This window comes from Drosophila yakuba, chromosome 4 (genome assembly GCF_016746365.2).
Source record: "Drosophila yakuba strain Tai18E2 chromosome 4, Prin_Dyak_Tai18E2_2.1, whole genome shotgun sequence".
Taxonomy (NCBI): Eukaryota; Metazoa; Arthropoda; class Insecta; order Diptera; family Drosophilidae; genus Drosophila; species Drosophila yakuba.
Window position 1 is genome coordinate 957,565 of NC_052531.2, and position 12,633 is coordinate 970,197.

The 12,633-nt window shown below is 36.8% G+C and overlaps 1 protein-coding gene across 4 annotated transcripts; it reads right to left on the reverse strand.

Moving 5' to 3' along the window:
- Nucleotides 1–2,241: 2,241 nt before the first annotated feature.
- On the reverse strand, nucleotides 2,242–11,966 carry LOC6523748 (GIGYF family protein Gyf). 4 transcript variants are annotated; one of them, XM_015191429.3, is made up of 9 exons: nucleotides 11,836–11,966; nucleotides 10,780–11,149; nucleotides 10,551–10,724; nucleotides 10,198–10,492; nucleotides 5,691–8,318; nucleotides 4,305–5,222; nucleotides 4,176–4,250; nucleotides 2,580–2,734; nucleotides 2,242–2,529 (listed from the first exon to the last, which is right to left on the reverse strand). In XM_015191429.3, exons 1-9 carry the CDS (start codon nucleotides 11,904–11,906, stop codon nucleotides 2,404–2,406), a joined length of 4,812 nt encoding a protein of 1,603 aa, XP_015046915.2. In that variant the 5' UTR covers nucleotides 11,907–11,966; the 3' UTR covers nucleotides 2,242–2,403. The 4 variants fall into 4 exon arrangements, with proteins under 4 accessions (XP_015046915.2, XP_002099623.2, XP_015046916.1 ...); XM_002099587.4 differs by having other exon boundaries at nucleotides 11,842–11,860; XM_015191430.3 differs by lacking the exon at nucleotides 11,836–11,966 and adding an exon at nucleotides 11,719–11,791.
- Nucleotides 11,967–12,633: the final 667 nt, after the last annotated feature.

Here is a 12,633-nt window from a genome sequence, read left to right on the forward strand (position 1 = left end):
GGGCGTTAGATGGGGCGTGCAAAAAAGTTTTTTGGCAGATCGATAGAAATTTATAAGACTAATAAAAAAATAAAAAAATATCAAAACATTTTTCAAAACTGTAGGCATGGCAGTTTTGGGCGGTTTGTGGGCGTTAGAGTGGGCGTGGCAACTTGCGCTGCGTCTATGTCTGGAGTCTGTATGCTTAATCTCAACTTTCTAGCTTTTGTAGTTCCTGAGATCTCGACGTTCAGACGGACAGACGGCCGGACAGACGAACATGGCCAGATCGACTCGGCTACTGATCCCGATCAAGAATATACAAACTTTATATGGTCGGAAACGCTTTCTTCTGCCTGTTACATACTTTTCAACTTTGACTCTACGGTAACGGGTATAACAATCCTATAAACAAAATATAAAACAATAAATGCTATTTTTATTTAAGAAAAAAAAATTTCAAAGTCTGACTCAAAAGCGGATAGTGCTATTTTATCGTTTAGAAAAAGACTGCTCTAATTGAGTTATATGAGCTTCGACTTTGTGTTGTAATTGGGCGGTTGCGACAGATGTTGGAACTTCACAATTGAAACCAGATACCTGTTTATTATCTGATAAAACTGGTTACGCGCGTACATGGAGGGTGCGCAAAATATTAATGGTGGTGTTTTCTGACATTCCTATTTGACGGTTCTAATTTTCGCACTTGATAGCAAGCATTTTACTTGCACCTCGTAAACGACTACTTAATTAATAGAAGTTATGAGTAGCCAAATAAGCACATTTTTAAATTATTTAGGGACGGTTTATAAAAACTCCAAATTTACTTCGAGTTGGATTATTATTATATTATACTATAAAATAATTTGATTCTTTCTTGTCGTATTTAAAGTGTTCCTTAATTTTATATTTGAAAAAAAAAAAAAATCAGAACACTTAATAATTTACACAACGAATTTTAAAATAAGCTTTCGGCTGTTTCTATGGCACTTATTTTATATAAATGCTAAAATTTTATCAAATTAAAATAGAAGTTATATATTGTTTAAAAACCGTTGATTTTAGCCCTTTTTTATTAAAAACAAAGAAGCTATCATTTATGAGCTTGTAATTTTCCCGACTGCTTTTATGGCAGATAAAGTAAAATGTCGGTTTATTTTATATTGCCAAAAAACTAGTATATACCGAATTAAGACTCAATGATGAAAAACAACTATTCGTTATACACCGGCATTTCGGAAACATATAATTTCGTATTTAATTTGATCAAACTGGGACTATATCATATCATATCAAAGCTGCTGTTAATGCCGTTAATAATAAACCGTTCAACATTTAGCCACGCCCACCCTGACGCCCACAAACCGCCAAATACAGCCACGGCCACACTTTTGAAAACTCTTTTGATATTTTTTCACATTTTCGTTAGTTTTGTAAATATCCCTCGATTTGCCAAACAACTTTTTGACACGCCCACAAACCGCAAAAAACTGTCAGTGTTGAAATTTCTCCTTCGCACTTTCACTAGCTGAGTAACGGGTATCAGATAATCGGGGATCTCGACTATAGCGTTCCCTCTTGATATTTTATTATTTGTACAAATTTCATACAACAGAATTTCAATTAAACTGATATTTCTCCAATACAATTGTTATTAAATTTTTCCAACTATCAACTAAATGTTACACATTTAAATGGACTGTAATAGAGAAATTTCAGTGTAATTGGAGTACTGATTAATCGGCATTACAAATTATTAAGTGATAAAAAAAAATATTCATTAACGAGGTATATAACTAGTGGCGATCACACCTTTAAACTAAGAACAAAAGTTCTAGTAACCGCTTTAGTGACGGAAAACAGCTGTTGTTTGGTCCTGTTTATAAAATACAAATATAAAAAAAGAAAATCGTGTGAAATCAATGAGTCGTTCAAAAAACACCAAAATTGGACAACGTTACTGTTTTGTATTATTTTGCGCTCAAGTGGAAAAAGACAAAAGTCGTTAATTTCTTTGATTTCGCAATGTATACATTTTTGAGTGCACAAATTTTATACAACAACGAACAAATATTGAAACCTATAACAAGCTCGGGAAAGGCGGAAATAAAACCAACTTCGTATGGAGCCGCAACAAATGTGTATTTCTCTGTACTCACCCTTGTGTTGCGTTTTTTGCCGGAGGGTGTCCCATACAACCCTGACGAGTGTGACAGACAGACATTGCATTGCTTCGACTGCCAAATATTATAATCGTAAGTATTATTGAGTAACAACTATTTTATTAATGTATATATATGTATATATATTTATTTAGGTATTTCAGGGTTTAACACTCATCCTAAGGTATATTTTAATTCTGCAGTTCATAACATTTCTAGTTTTATAGAAAATTTTAAGTTTTTTATCGCATTTTCGGAGTGGTTATGGCCCTTCGACATAGTCTCGAATGCCAACATTTATGCGACCCTCGGCAGCTGTTACAGAAAACCCAAGAATGCGGGCGTCCATCTTGGTCATCTTATTTTTTTTAATCTTTTTTTGCTTGTTCTTAAAAATGGTAAAATTAATACGGTGTGAAATATATATTCTCAAAGTACCTTGCTGTCGGCATAGTCGTTCGCCGATGGTGTAATGGCAGGAGCCGGTTTGCACATATCGTCATTGTGTGCATTTTGGGCACGTTGCAAGCTTTTGTATTTGCTACGCCGCTCCAAGAATTGTTTTGCGAAATCCAAAGAATCCTTTCCATCACCTAAAAGATTATACTCTGGGTTAAATGAAACCAATAAATTGTATTGTCTACAAATTGGGTTTGATTTAGTCGAAAATTATACCCGTTAAGCAGCAAATCACAAAAAAAAAAAAAAAAAAAAATTCAAAGTAATTAAAAAATTCAAAATTAACTATTTCAGCCTCAAATCTATTTGCAGTTTATGGAATTCCGCTGTTTATCTATATGCGGCTACGTAAAATTCGATTTCGATTCGATGTTAAATCCGCTAGTTATTGTTTATTGAAATATTTGGAGCTTCCCATTCATATCTATTTGTGGCTAACGACTCTGTAACGTCATTTAATAACATCTAAACTAATAGTAATTTGGATAGTTTACTGAACAAATATTTATGCGTGAACGCGGCCAAAAATGATTTTGACATTAACGAGACAATTAATCAGGCATGCTCCGGTAATCGAATTCGTAAGATTTTTACGATTTCGATTTGAAATCGAAAAATTGGTGCTCCGGTTTTCGAAATCGTAAGAATTTTTCGATTTGTAAAACGGGCACTTTTGTCTGGCTGAAATGAAAAGTAAATGCCTTTTATATATCAAATCAGATCTTATTTACTAAGGGAAAAAAATAGTTTACTCAGTGGTCTATTGATGTTTATTTTTTATCACCACAAAATCATTCTGCCACTTAGTTATTTTATAAAAAAATAATTTCTGACCCCACCTCATATTTGACAAACAAAATGTTGCCGTCGGCAACAACAATTTAAGATTTGGTAACGGGTCGATAAGTACGTCGCCAAATCTATCGCGAAGGTTGCCATACTGTTCGTGGAACGAAACAAGCATGTACAAATACTTATAAAATATAAAATAATTTATTTATTAATTTAAAGAAGGTCCAACAATATTGTTTGTAAATGATGATATTTAATTTAATTACTTAAATGGTCAAAGTGCAGTAAAAAGTAATTGCAAACATCAGAATTAAAACTGTGAAAAAGGTGCCAACTCTAGATTTTCTCAAAGCCTCCAATTTCTGCCTTCCCTTCTGCCTTCTGGCTTCAAAACAAGCAATTGCAAATATAAAAGGCATTTTTCACGTTGCTTGATTTTGACAAATAAAATAAAACAGGTGCTTGAGCAGCAAGAAGTGGTAAGAAACGAAACATTCCGATAGCAAAACGTAGCAAAAATTTTGCGAAAACCAGAGCACCTAAAACGAAATCGTACGATTTGGCCCAAATTCGAAAAAAAAATTAAGATTACCGGAGCATGCGTGAGTGGCTGTGGAAACCGTTCAAAACAAATTTGCGCAGCTTAAACATCACTTGAATCGGCTAGTAATCCTAATAAAGGTTCATGTTTATTAGTTGCTTACATTTTTACAAATCAAGTTTACCCAATAAACCTTACTTTACTGGCAAAAAAATAAAATTATGGTATTTTTTATAACTTACCAAGGTAAATTCGGACATAGTCCTTTACTTCATATGGCGCTTCCAAGTCCTGCAAAAATGCCACGAAGGTGGGTACTAAAAATATAAACAAAATTAATAGAGTAAAAAAAAAATTATGTTAATGTTTACCATCAACTTTGGCGGACATATTATCTAGGCTCTTTATGCACCAGCTAGTGAACTCGTTTTCATACTCATTGGCTTGGTCGATGCTGCTTTGCTGCACATGGCTTTTTATATTCGATTTTCTTTCTTTATCCTTCTCTTCAACTGAGACCGGTGGACCTTTTGAACGAATTTGAGCCAATTTTTGTTTCTCTGGCCGTTGTCCTGGTCCATTTTTATTTGTCTTTCCTGTGTTATTTAGGGCCGGCAATGTTTGACTCTTGCGCAAATTTCGAGGAGACGCAAATAAAGCCGATGCCTTATTTTGAGCTTGTTGATTGCATTTACTGTTTGAGACTGCCGTCGCAGTTACGGAACTGGAACCGCTTGTTCCACATCCATACATCGTTTGATTAGAACCTAATGCATTCGGTTCGTCCCATAGACCAGTTCCAGAACTGGTTCTTAATGTCGAGTTCCATGCTTTATTGGCAGTACCCCAGATGTTGGAAGTTGCATTCGTAACCAAAACCGCTGTTGATAGAGGAGCTTGCTGGTGTTGGTCCAATTCGCGTCGACGCTGCTGATCCACAAGGTCATTGGCCAACCGTCTGGCCTCTTCCGCTTGAATCTCGGCAAGACTTATTACGGGGACCGACGCTGGTGTTGACTGCCATTTAAGCAGAGCATCGTTGGCTTCAGCCGCAGCTGCAGCGTTGGCACGCAATTGCTTATCCAATAGCTCTTGATGTCGCTGCTGGTCTGCGCGACGCTCTCGACGTTCTGCCTTTTGTATCTCTGCCAGACCAGGCGCCGAGCTCATAGAATTTGGCGACTGCAGAGACCAAGGCGCTACGGATGTAGATGGTAAGCGTGAGCAGGCTTGCGGTTCTGCTGTTTTGACTGCGTCGTTCTTGTTCCCTTGTGCAGACGCGAATGTTCCTATAAATCGGTTTAGTGGCAATAAAAGATTAAAATTTTACGTTTTACTGGCAAATCCCAAGCGCTCTCGCTCGCATGAGGACGAAATTATAAATCAACTTATTTTGTATGAACACCTTCTTGATAAAGCTTTATCATATATGAATATTCTAACTTACTGTTTATATAGAAATTTGTGTTTTCAAACATTAACTGTTATTGGCAGTTACGAGTTTCTAACGGACAACTAGAGCAGATTTCCGTTTATTTGTTTACTACAGTGAAAACCTTTTATATGCAAGTATAAAATATTTTTGAATTTCTTTCGCAAAAAGAATTCTTTTTAACTTAAAACCAAAATATTAACTTTCAGTTTAAAATAGGTTTTTTTTAGTTGAAAAATGGTTTAAAATCTGTTCATTCTATCAAATATTCAATGTTGTTTATAAAGTGCATATATACAGCAATAATTTGACTGCATGTACTAACCTGGCGACCCACTTTGAACTGATAGAGATTCATCATTGCCCAATAATGCCTTTCGACGTTGGGCTTGTATTTGCTGTTGCCTTTCCTTTTCCTCTTGCATTTGGCGGGTCCGTTCTTCAGATTCATGCAACGCCCGACGTTTTTCTTCTTCCAATTGCTGGCGCTTGCGTTCCTCTTTTTGCTTTTTTTTTTCTTCTGTTTGCTCTCGTTTACGATCATCTTCTTTAATTTGCTTTATTAAGGCTGGCTGTGCCGAAATCTGTTTTGTATTCAGATTCTGTTTGTTAGCCAGTTTTGCCTGGTGTGCATTTTGTTCCTTATGATGATTCTGTTGAATATCGGAATCATGGAGTTTGACTATTTTTTGATTATGTGAGTTCTTCAAGTTTTCAATGGCTTGATCTATTTCTCCTGAAGTGCTGTGTTTAACAATATTTCCTGATTGAGCTTGTAATAATGGCGAAATTTGCACATCTTTCTCTGTATTTGCAAAGCACACATCAGAAGACTTTTGTATATATAGTTGCTGATCTTCATTTTGCTCTTTATTTAAGTTGCCCACTTCCCATAATGATGCTTCCGCGTTAGTCATTCCAGCCCACTGGACGGGCTGTTGTTGCTTGTTAGGGGGTAACCAGATTGGAATCATCAAGTTTTGCGTCTCTAGCAACTGTGTTTCAGTTAAAAAATCAACTCCCGAAAGATTGGGGGTAGCAGAGTTTGGCAGCGAAGGTGGTTGCTGTTGAGTACTTGTTGGTTGGCCCCGCAAAAGCATCCGTAAGTTGTATTCATTAATTAAGTCCAACTCATTTCTTGGTATTTCATTAGGCTTACTTAGGTCGGCTGCAGTTTCTCCTTGCATAATACAATCCACGGATGCTGCTAAGGGGCCTACCTCTTGCTGCAATTGCTGATGCATTATTTGGGCATTTAGAATAAAATTATTAGCGTCTAGTAAATTGCCCACTGAACGTTGTTGCTCGCTGTTGTTTGCAAAAATATGTTGTTGATCCTGCTTGGTCTGTTCAACCACTGTACTGTATAACTGTCTTCCGGCGACTGGGTTCAGTACGGACAAAGAGTTGCTTAATCCGTTTAAACTGATCAAGTACTCAGGAAGAACCAGCAATTGAACTTTCCGACGAACAACTGTTTCTTGCTCGGCAGCCGAAAGTCGTTGAAAACATTCATTTTTGGAAAGCTCAGATAGTATTTGATATTCCTGGTGCTGCAAGTACTGATCCTGAAGCATTTGAAACCGCATTGTAAGCAAATGAGACGTATTAGTAATGCTATTTCCGCCAAAATTTCCTTTTATTGCAGCACTTAGAGATTCAGCGGTTGCTGTTACATTTGCCTTCAGTTGCTCATCTCTTTGCTGCTGCAACTGCTGTTCAACAACAGACAGTGCGATAGGAATTGGTGATGGCTTATGGGGTGTAATTGAGAGAGACGCTGTTAGAGGGGCTGGTATTTGACCAACAGAAAGGTTCTCTAGGTCAATCGCCGAAGGAAGTAAGTGACTGTGCGTGAATGGCATGTTACCATGACAAAATTTTATAAGCTCTCCCAGCGGTCTAAACCTATTCTCAGAGTACCGGCGTACAAAGAGGTTCTCATTAAAGTATCCAGCGCGATACCATTCGGTCATTTCAATGGCACTGAATGGCCCCTGTACATTTGCCTGTGGATCCCTATAAAACCACAATTCATTCAGATTTGAATTGATCATATGCGGTGTAGAAAGCATTGGAAAATGTGGCAGGTGATGCATGTTATGGTGTTGCAAAGTCTCATGATCCGAAAACGGAACACCTGGATGCTGATGGGATGGATGAGCGGCATCCGTAATTGGGTTGGGAATTTGTATAGACATAGTGGAAGGCGCTTGCTGTTGCACTCCTGTAACACTCGGTTCGATGCTTATCTCAAGGTCAAAGTTATTATCCATGCTTGGAAGCGCTGCTTTAAACTGGCCTTCATTTTGAAGTTGGCTTTCATTTGCCGAGCTTTTATTATCATCATCCATTATAAGTTTTTCTACTTCATCGGCGACCTCTTTGATACGATCTGAGATATCTCCATGGATCACTTCCTTCTTTGTCGTTTTAGAGCTCATTGGGGATAAACTACTTTCAGCTTCTTGCACAGCTGATGAATTGGAAACTTTTTTTAATGAGATTTCTGAATTTTTATCGTTAACACTATCTGCATCAGACAGTTCTTTACTTTTCGGTATTGTCACATCGTTATCGGAGTTTAAGCTTTTAGTTTTTAAATTATTATGCGAACTTTTGTTAGGTTTTATATCGGTATCTCCATGAAAGGCACCACTAGCATCAAAACTGCCACCCAATTCCGATGGATTTTCTATAGCCCATTCGGGAAGATTTTCGTCGACATCAACACCGACTGCATTATTAACAGTCCATAATTGGCATATTTTTGAGCTCGACAAGCGTGGATGCGATGTGTTCCCCCCTGTCTCTGCAGCTACCATTCCAGAACCTTTAATGTTTACAGTTCGGTCTCGTTCTGTACCTAAAGTCCCAACTGATGAAATTGAACGTTGCAAACTAGTTGTATTGTCGACGCTAGAGTCTTCATCACGCCAGCTTGTAGATCTTCCTAATAAAATATTTAAAAAAAAACATTTATTTTATATGTTGCTTAAACCTTCAGAGTATTTAAATTCCAACTTTTTTTTCTTCTTAGAAAATATGTTACTTCCAAAAAAGAAAACCGCTATAGTTGTGTTATCAAATACCGAATACCCATTACTCAGATACTTGAAGTGCAAGCAATATTCAGATATGCAAGTAGGAAAGCAACTATGCGGTGACACTAAATCTTAACTCCAACTTTATAAATATACTATAAATAACAAGAGAGAACGCTATAGTCGAGTTTCCCGACTATCTGATACCCGTTACTCAGCTAGTGGAAGTGCGGGAAAGAGTTTTCAACACTTACAGTTCTTGGCGGTTTGTGGGCGTAAGAGTGGGCGTGGCAAAAAGTTTTTTTGCAAATCGATAGAAATTTACAAGACTAATACAAAAATGAAAAAATATCAAAACACTTTTCAAAAGTGTGGGCGTGACAGTTTTGGGCGGTTTGTGGGCGTTAGATTGGGCGTGGCAACATGAATCGACAAACTTGTGCTACGTCAATGTCTGTGGAGTCTGTATGCTTATCTGAACTTTCTAACTTTTGTAGTTCCTGAGATCTCGACGTTCATAAGGACGGACAGACTGACATGACCAGATCGACTCGGCTATTGACCCTGATCAAGAATATATATACTTTATATTGTCGCAAAAGCTTTCTTCTACCTGTTACATACTTTTCAACGAATCTAGTATACCCTTTTACTATACGAGTAAAGGGTATAAAAAGTATCAAACGCAAAATAATATAAAAATATTAAGCTTTAAAACGTTAATAAGTTTTTTTCTGTAGACCTGGTACACTTAATATTTTGACCTCTTCGAAGTTGCGGGACAATCAATCAGATTGTGCTGCTGTATTATGCTTATTATTCACGACCACAAAGCCCGCAAATGAATAATATGGAGCAAATAACATAATTTGGTAAGTGCTTTTTGCGCTACTTTTTGGTTAGCGATTGTACATGGGATTTGTAATGCGATTGTAAAAATGAAGTTATTTTTTCTTTGCTTATATCCTATATCTGCTTATATCTTTCTCTTCATGAAAACCCATTTTTTCCATTATTTATGGCAATCTTACAATGTATATAAACATAAGTATTATGAACACTTTTTAAAAAATAACAAAATACATTATTTTTAATTACGTTTTTCAAGCTGACAAAATTTTGGTTTTCTATATTTTCTTTTCCTGAACTTTAATTTTTTACTTTGCATGTTAAATATTGTTTGTGTATTGCCAGTCTGCGCTTCTCTTTTACCGATTGTTAAAACAGTAATACGTTAAGGGTCAAATCAAATCGAACCATATTTAATTATCAAAGGTGTATTATTTATGTTTTGAAAATTTGATATAGTTCGATATAATTTGACCCTCGACAGATTACTGCCGTTAAGTTTTGGGCTCCTGATTTTTGATTAATCAAGTCTATTGTAGGAAAAACACAACAACATTCTGAATTTTCCTGCTATTTTGAGAACAAAGTCTTTTATAAAAATTGGACAACAAAAAAATACACACAGCGATAGACACAAAATTTATGTTCTTGGATGAATGCTTGTCTGTGGAACCTCTGTTGAACGATTATTTTATAAGATACCTCATTAACTAAATCATTTCTTCTAAAATATAAACATTTATGAAAAGGGTTTTAAAAGTCGTTTTAAAGAAACACAAACATAACAACAGATTGTTGTACAAACGGTATCTTTGAAAACGACAACTATATAGGCTGGAAAGTTATGGAAAGTGCCATTTACCAGGCAATAATACCTATACACGTATGTGTTCATATGGGTAAGAGAAAAAATGAAAAATAATAATATAATTGACTGACCCCAGCGATGGCTATTGGTACCAAAACTTGTGCTGGTACTTCCACCAACAACACCGCTCCGCCAACCAGCAATATCGGGTCCACCGATGGAACCGCTGGTAACTGGACCATCTCCTGATCCATCTTCGTTTCGTGTTCGTCGCCAGTTTTCCAAGTTGCGATGATGACTAGAAAAATCTTTTCGAGGACTTGAGCTGGGCGTTCCGTTCCAATCTAGAGCACCAGGGCCACTAGTGGAGGTGGTGGTAGCTGCAGAATCTCCAGTTCCGTTGCGATCGCTCCATGTACGTTCGGCCTGGGAAAAAAAATGAGCAACAAATCGTACTTTCATTTTCGCCCGTGTTTCCAATTACCTTAATTGATATTACAGATAAGCTTTCATCATATAGACCGCTTGGGCGTTGGTATATTGGATGATAGGTAGATTTTCCGCGCATTCGGCCCCGGTCGACTGTTCCACCACGTCCAGAGCCTCGGGAGGCACTACCAAATCCTCCGGGCGAGCGCTGCAACCAGGCAGGACGGGACTATTTTCAAAGTAAAAGAAATTAACTGTAAATCATGTCAAATTACTTAACATACGTTATTGCCAAGAGAGTTTTGGTTGGTTTCCTCCTCCGAGCTCGGTGTCAGTGCAAGTGGGTACTGGACCTTCTCCACGAAAAGCTTTTTGAACGATGGCAGGATCTGCGGCAGTAGGCAATTCCGATCGAACAAGGACAGCATTTCCTCACGTCCGTACCGGTATTCTGGAAATAGATTACGCGAAGTGGATGCTGTCGTGTTGTTTCCCAGGTTGTGGCCTCCAATCGAGATGTTTTGAGCTCCAGTACCAACGTTGTAGGTACTGGGAGAGCCCGAAGGCTCGGCTGACATATTGCGCAACCATTCCGGACCAAATTTCATTGAATCTGTCATTTTCAGTTGCCTCTTGTTTAACGTTATGCTGACACTAAGTTCAAAAAAAAAATTTTTAGTTGATTTATTTGCATATATTTAGAACGCCACTGCAATCACATTTTCGCAGTTCCTCTTAAACTCTTAAAGTGTAGGATAGATGGATTGTTTATTTTTTAAACAGTATAAGTTCTATAAATAAATCAAATTCAATCCCCAATAGTATTTTTTTAAAAGCAATCAGTACAAGGATTTATTTTAAAACATACTTTAAGCGTTATGATAAATAAATTTGTCAGTGCTATACCGAATGCATAATAATAGTGAAATATTAGAATAAAAAATAAAGCAACACACAAACATAACCTAAAATATTAAACTGACAGTCACACACGAACGCCAAATACACATGCACACTCATCACACATTTTAGAAATATGTACGTGTTCACAAAAATCAAATTTCTGATTCAAGCTACTTTTTCACGTTTGAACAATATCCTTTTAATATATTAAAATCACACCAGCATAAGCAAAGAACTACAGAGTAAGAAGTTCTTTTGTATCTGCAAACATACATACACAGTGATATACATATGTATGTATTGTAAATGGAAGCACTTACAGCATATATGATTAAGGCTTGAATAGTTAATTTAGCTGGCCTAAATAAAATTCAGCTACTACAACAGCACATACTCAACAAAAAAAATTTTGAATTTCGTAAAAATATTCTACTTACACGTACCACCAAGATATTATCGTAAAATACCAATACCAATAAAGATAGGGCGAACCCAGTGTGGCCGTCATGCAAAAACTAAAGTAAACTTCAAATTTAGCATAGGGGTGTTCTTCGCTCTTATGTTCCTTCTACACTAGCTCTACTACCACTACTTGACAAATGCAACACACTTGTTTCCACATTGCAACATTAAGCACTAACCCGCAATTAAAGGAATACTATCACTTTCTGAAACAGAACAGCGATTAAGTACTATGAATATTGTGTTTTCCCAAAAAAAAAAATGCATTTTAGCATGTTGTGGATATACAATTTGAGTTATAATAATAATAAAATTATTGAGGAGGGGGAAAGCCTCACGCATCTCCCGTTAGCCGTCTCAAAAAGGGTATGTGGGGCTTGCACCCACTAAACCTCCCCTCGCCTTTGGCCGTGTTTCCACTGAAAAATGGTGTGATCAACATTGTCCATCTCCGCATCTCCATATACGCATCTGGCGTCATTGCTTTTCCCTATAGAATGTAGGAACGCACCAAAGTAACCGTGTCCTGTTAGCATCTGGGTAATGTAGTATAATAATTCGAATATCGGTAGAAATTAGGAAAAAAATTAAACAAAGAAAAAAAGTTTCCAAAAGTCGGCGTGGGATCGGAAGAAACTTTTGAATTTATGAAGCTTAGCGCTTTGCTAGGAAAAAGATACATATAGTTACGAGGGTAATGCTAGTTGTTATTTAAAAGGGTCTCATTTTATAAAAATTAATGTAAAGTGGACGCAGACTTTGCGTGTGAAATT

Coding starts and splice junctions, on each gene's coding strand:
- LOC6523748 (XM_015191429.3), bottom strand. CDS start 11,906: ATGACGGCCACACTGGGTTCGCCCTATCTTTATTGGTATTGGTATTTT. Junction 10,493..10,550: donor TATCTGTAATATCAATTAAG/GTAATTGGAAAC, acceptor TTTTTTTCCCAG/GCCGAACGTACATGGAGCGA. Junction 2,735..4,175: donor CTATGTCCGAATTTACCTTG/GTAAGTTATAAA, acceptor ATAATCTTTTAG/GTGATGGAAAGGATTCTTTG.